The sequence below is a fragment of the Ursus maritimus genome, unplaced genomic scaffold, assembly GCF_017311325.1.
Source record: "Ursus maritimus isolate PB19 unplaced genomic scaffold, ASM1731132v1 scaffold_19, whole genome shotgun sequence".
In the NCBI taxonomy this organism is placed as follows: domain Eukaryota; kingdom Metazoa; phylum Chordata; class Mammalia; order Carnivora; family Ursidae; genus Ursus; species Ursus maritimus.
Genome location: NW_024424341.1, coordinates 40,807,593 through 40,814,148, shown reverse-complemented (window position 1 = coordinate 40,814,148; position 6,556 = coordinate 40,807,593). Strand labels below are relative to the sequence as shown.

The following is a 6,556-nucleotide window of genomic DNA, read 5'->3' as shown; positions in this document are numbered from 1 at the left end:
ATGAGCTCCTGCGAGAATGTTTATTTCGACAACGGTCCCTATGATAAGCTGCTGTCTTACCTCATGGGTCTGGATCGGTCTCAGCTGGAGGAATTCAAGCTGTGCCTCCAGGCCCCAGAGCTGCTGCTGGAGAACTTCCAGAAGATCCCCTGGGCAAACTTGAAAGCCAGTGATCCCATTAATCTGTTAAGTTTGTTGAGTGAATACTTCTCAGAAAAGCAGATATGGGAAGTGACCCTCAGCATCTTCGAGAACATGAATCTGACTCCATTGTGTGTGGAAGTTAGAGCAAGGCTGAACGGTGAGTGGGTTCACGGGAGGGAGGGAGGGACAGACGAGCATGTGCCTGGTGCTCATGGGAACAAGGAGATTGTTGCTGGATTTTTTTGGGGGCCTACCCAATTCCTAGCTACCCCTACGAAAGAATCTCCCTGCTGGGCTATGAAAGTTTCAGGTAGCGGTGGAAAGGCTACAAAGATCCGGAGCTCTAGCCTGGGGGGGGGAGGGGAACGGTGACTCCCTCAGTTGTGTGGAGAGGTACACTCAGTTGTGTTGCAAACCTTCTTTTGAAAATACAGCTCTCCTCCTGGAGGGGAGTGGATGGGGGGACGGGGTAACTGGGCACTAAGGAGGGCACATGATGTGATGAATGCTGGGTGTTATTCACAAGTGATAACTTATTGAACACTACATCTGAAACTAATGATGTACTAGAGGCCGGCTAGCTGAATTTACATTAAAAGAAAAAAAAGAAGGGGGGTAATCAGAAGGGGGAATGAAGCATGAGAGACTATGGACTCTGAGAAACCAAGGGGTTCAGAGGGGAGGGGGGTGGGGGAATGGGATAGGCTGGTGATGGGTAGTAAGGAGGGCACGTACTGCATGGTGCACTGGGTGTTATACACAACTAATGAATCATCGAACTTTGCATCAGAAACCAGGGATGTACTGTATGGTGACTAACATAATATAATAAAAAATTATTATTAAAAAAAAAAGAAAATACAGATTTCTTCCAATGCAGCTGCAGTATGAGGGAGTGATTTGAGTATAACCGGAATTTCATGTTTGCTTACACAGGATCTGTTTTCCTACAAAGGAAACACTAGGTAAACGCCAACAAAACAAGAACTCTGCACCCAGCTGAGCCAGGCCGTGAAGGAAAATACAGCATGTACACACGCATACACACGCCTCAAACATCTACCCCTACCCTAGCACGAGCCACGCCCACCCAGAACTTACTGTCTGATTTTATTTTTATTTTTTTATAATAATTTTTTATTGTTATGTTAGTCACCATACAGTACATCCCTGGTTTCTGATGTAAAGCTCGATGATTCATTAGTTGCATATAACACCCAGTGCACCATGCAGTACGTGCCCTCCTTACTACCCATCACCAGTCTATCCCATTCCCCACCCCTCTCCCCTCTGAAGCCCTCAGTTTGTTTCCCAGAGTCCACAGTCTCTTGTGGTTCATTCCCCCTTCTGTTTACTGTCTGATTTTAGGTGGCTCTTTCCACTTCCCATAACCTTCCCACACCCGCAAGGAAACATCAGGCTTCCCCCCCCCCAAGGTCAAGTGCGTGCTGTGTCCGTAGTCTCAGGCGGTAGCTCGCTCGCTGCCTGCTGTGCTGTCGGACCGTGTGGTCTTGAGCGTAGCGCCGATGTGTTGCATAACCAGTTAGCAAGTGTGGAACTGTGCGATTATTTTTGTTTCTATCATTTTCCCGCAGGTATCGCTGATCCCATTTTCCTACAAAATAAAAACCCACGTGGTTTTATCTAGTTTTCTCTCTGCAGCGAGCCTTGGAGGGCCACCGGAGGGCAGAACCAGCTGTCTCTGAGACCCGTGCAAAATGCTCTAACTTTTGCTGGTACCTGTTAGGAGCCGGGCCTTGATCCCAATGCCTCCTGTGAATTTGGACTTAGGACCTCCTTCTGAGTGAAGACTGTTTTCCAGTTTTGTAGACAAGGAAACTGGGTCCAGAGCTCAAGTGAGTTGCCCAAGGTCACAGAGCTGGTGACTTGAACCCAAGTAGTGGGTCTTCAGAGGCTCTGTACTTGACCGTATATGGCATCTCTTGCCCCAAAATGAAGGCATGAGTTCTAAGCAGTAGGGGTGGGCGCTGGCCACATGAGAGCTCCCACCCTGGAGACTCTGAGTCCTGGAATTGCAGGCTCTGTGTATCTCCTGGCAGGCAGGAGGCTGGGTAGGGACTCGATTTCCCTGTCCACCCCCCCCTTCCTCTGTTCCCTTCCCCCCCTCGTCCCCCTTCATTTGAAACCCCTCATTTTCTCTTGTGTAGAACAGGCAGGTATTGAGCGGAGAGCTGGAGAATGGAGCCTAGAATCCTTAAATCCTGTTTTAGACTGGTGATCCCAGAGAGAGGCGTTTGCATGGAGGAAAATGCCATTAAAGGAAGAACCTCCTTTCTGGCCGCCGGTCCTGTACGAAGCCGCAGAGCCAGATGTGGCACACTGAAGGAGCCCGTTCTTCTGGTCCTTATTTGGTTCCCACTTGGCCTTCTGAGGGGGCGTGGCACGTGAGGATACCTCGTCAGGGGGGAAAAAGCCCTAGACCACATCATCTCCCTGGCGATGTGTGTGATGACGTAAAGGTCCAGGGGTCAGGACAGCTTCTACTTCCCCCTTGGTTCCATCTCCTAGGAAATGTGGCACGACGAGAGTCTCTGTGCTTGAACGATGCTGTGTTGTGGGTATGTGAATGCCTGTGTGTCTGCGGGCACATGTCTGCTATCTTTGGGGGGCCCTGGGTTTAGGAGCTCAGGTTTGGTGTCAGAGTGCCCGGATTCAAAGCCTGGTCTGCTTAACCAGCTGTAACCGTGAGCAAATGACTCACACTGGGCCCCTGTTCTCTCTTCTTGAAAACCCGGCCATCTGTACCTACGTCTGAGTTTCTAGGAGGAAATGTTTAGATGCTGGGGAAGTTCTCACACATTCGTTTATCTTCGGGGTGGGTTTTTCTGGATTCCAGCTGCTAGTTTGAGACGATGCCAGATGGGCAGTATCAGAACTGGGAATGTCTTTGTCATTTCATGGCACATACCTTCCACCCTACCCAAGACTATTTCAACAGATTTTGGGTTGGCGAATCTGTCATTCAACAGGCTTTCCTAGGCAGACAAAGGGAAGTCAGAATTGGGATTTTTTTTTTTTAAAGGAATTGGACTTAAATTCTAGGTTGTTGTGTTGGCTCTTTTTGTAGGTGGCCCCAGCTGGATCTAGAGCCTTGAGAGTAATGTACATAAGTATGGATTGTGGCAGCGAGGCTATAGTCTGGAGGGATTGCATCACCGGGTTAATGTGCCACAGAGGAATGCAGTGTGTCGTGCAGCTGATAAACGGAGCCAGGGATGAGGGATGATCTTAGCTCACTGCGCCATGCTCATAAGATTTCCCATTCAGGTTCCTTGCTGCTGGGAGAGCTGACCTAACCCCGGACAGACCCCACAGGTAGGCTCTGTGGGTCTCCACAGAACTGGTGGTTTTTTTGGCCAAGCTCGCCATAGTGGAGAATGACAGGTGGTAGTTCTTCAAAGGACCGTGGGGCATGAGGAGGAAGCCCGGGACCCAGCTGGCTACCCAGATCGAGTCCTGCGAACCTTGACAACCAGTGGACTTAGAAACGTTAGAGCCACGTCTCCGTTAGAGCTGTTATCCCTTACGGGGCATTAGCTCACAGCCGCTGAGCCTCGGGTAGTGGAATAGGAGTTTCTGCTGCGTGAGTTCGACTTGGAAGGGGCGCTTTAGCTCATGAGGAACGGGGCATTCAGAGAGGTTTTGTGAAATTACATAGAGCGAGGCTCAAGTTAGAACCCAGTTCTTGGTGCTTTTATTCCTATGGTATTCTGGTATCCAGAAACAGTAGAGTGGTTTCTATGCGCTGGGCGTTGTTCTGCATCCTTGGGGCAAGTGAGCCAACAGAGGCTAGCCATTTGTGTCCCTCGTTCAGTGGGGTGAAGAGAGGTACTGAACGTAAGAAATACGTACACTACATGGTGTGTTAGGAGGTGGCAAATGCAATGGAGAGAGAGAAAGGTGAATGGGGAGAGTCTCGGGGGTGCTGTAGGGATCAGGGACAGTACTAATCAGGACTGCCCAGCACCGTCGAGCTAAAATTTGAGCCAAGACTTGGAGGTGAGGCAGTGAGCCCTGTGCGTGTGGGCAGAGAGCGCTCCTGACAGGGGTGCCTGGGTCCAAAGTACTGCAGCTGATGGAGCTGGAGGATGGGATTCCTTTGTCTGTTCAGTCTCCAGCTTGCCAGCAATACTTGGCTCTGTGGAGAGCATCCATCACTGGCCGTTTTCAGCGTGGGTATCTCACTATCCCCCTGTCACTGTTTGTTTCAGAAATGGCACAGTCATGGGAACCCCAAGATCCAAACCAAGAAGCAGCAGAGATGCCAGAAGAAGAAGGAGGTTCGTATCCTCCTTTATGGTGCTCATGGCTAACTTGCTTGATGGGGCATCCATTTATTGGGTCTGTAACTGCCACCACCTCTGAAATGTCCTTCTATTTATAGCTTGTAGGAAATGATACCATTCCCGACCTGTTCTTGCACTGCTGCTCGCTGAATAATAAGTTGCTGTAAACTGGATAGTTTCTCTGACTCCATTCTCTGTTCTTAGATACCAGTGTCTGTTTCTGGACTTTGTAATTTTGTTGCGTTAATAGGTAACGGCATTTTCTTTTTGTACCAGGTGACAGAGATTTTCGTGTTGACAAAGTAATACATGCAGCTATGGAATGGGTTTGGTTTTAAATATATGTGCTGGTGTTATAATCCAGAATGAATCACGGAAACCTAAAACTTGTAGTAAAAAACGTCGATCCATTGCTCAACCATTGAGTTCTATTCTGTAGAAGCAACTATATGCCACCCTTGGCTGCCACTTTCACTATCTCTGTGCTCAAAAGGGATTAATATCCACAGCGACCTCTTGGTTTTTCAATCCATTTTCAGGGAAGCTAAATACCTCTCCAATTATTTTCGTGGCGCAATCAGCACTCAGTGTCATGGATATAAATCAGTGCTGAGCCACATGATACATCAGGAATATATGCTATTCTTTTTTCCCTAGGGCTGCCATGATAAATTTCCACAAACTGGCCGAAATAACAGACATTTACTCCCTCACCGTTCTGGATTAGTCCAAAATGAAGGTGTCAGCAGGGTCATGCTTCCTCCTGGGGTCCGCGGGGAGCCTCATCCTTGTTTATCCGGCTTCTGGTGGCATTCCTGGGTTTGTGGCCACATCCCTCCAACTTCGGCCTCTGTAGCCACATGGCCATCTCCTGTTGTGGGTCAGAACTCAGTCTCTTGGGAGAATACATTTGACTCCAGGACAGTTCCTCTCCTCAAGGTCCTTACATTTGCTGCACAAGGTTCCGGGCATGAGGATGTGGGCATATCTATTTGGGAGGGGGTCACTGTTCAGCTCACTACACATGCCTCCTTGGGGGAATCATTGCCTGTTTTTGAGTTAACAATTCCTTTTTAAACTTTCCATGCAATTATCCTCTCCAAATTCTTTGAGAAGTATAATGTCATCGGGTATAACAAGGAATCCATCCGCTCCCTCGTCACTATTTCTAGATAGTTACCTGGAGCTGCACATCCTTCCCGAGTCGGTATCAGTTGCCACGTATTTCCCATCCCAGGACTTGATTTAATCTCAAATTCCGTTTTCTGCTCTCAGATGTCCCCTCTTTGCCTAGCTTCTACGTCCGTCTGTCTTTCTCACCACTGCTTCCGGGGACCCATTTTGTGATAACTTAGAAAAGTCAGTATGAGGAAATCTGTTTGAGAGCTTGCTGGTAATTTCCCTAGTGCACCGGTGTTGAATGGCTTGGGTGTAATTGTCCAGTTTGAGAAACCTTCTCCCTCAATGTTTCTGGTGTTCCAATGTCCTCTAGGGCCCAGTGTTGATGAATGTTGATAACTTGTGATTTTTAAAAAATATTTATTTATTTATTTATAATTTTATTTTGTTGTATTAGTCACCATAGAGTACATCCCCAGTTTTTGATGCAGTGTTCCATGATTCATTATTTGCATATAACACCCAGTGCTCCATGCAATATGTGCCCTCCTTACTACCCATCACCAGCCTATCCCATTCCCCCACCCCCCTCCCCTCTGAAGCCCTCAGTTTGTTTCCCAGAGTCCACAGTCTCTCATGCTTCATTCCCTTCTGTTTACCCCCCTTCATTCTTCCCTTCCTTCTCCTACCGATCTTCCTAGTTCTTATGTTCCATAAATGAGTGAAACCGTATGATAATTGTCTTTCTCTGCTTGACTTATTTCACTTAGCATTATCTCCTCCAGTGCCGTCCATGTTGCAGCAAATGTTGAGAATTCGTTCTTTCTGATAGCTGAGTAATATTCCATTGTATATATGGACCACAACTTCTTAATCCAGTCATCTGTTGAAGGGCATCTCAGCTCCTTCCACGATTTAGCTATTGTGGACAATGCTGCTATGAACATTGGGGTGCATATGGCCCTTCTCTTCACTATGTCTGTATC

At 47.9% G+C, this 6,556-nt stretch overlaps 1 protein-coding gene across 1 annotated transcript in view; it reads left to right on the top strand.

The window, feature by feature from the left end:
- NLRP13 (NLR family pyrin domain containing 13) overlaps positions 1–6,556 on the top strand; it is a 27,476-nt gene continuing 20,920 nt past the window's right edge. Inside the window, exon 1 of the mRNA XM_008709954.1 lies at positions 1–301. Within this exon, the coding sequence (XP_008708176.1) occupies positions 1–301 (301 nt within the window). The remainder of the gene's footprint in view (positions 302–6,556) is intronic.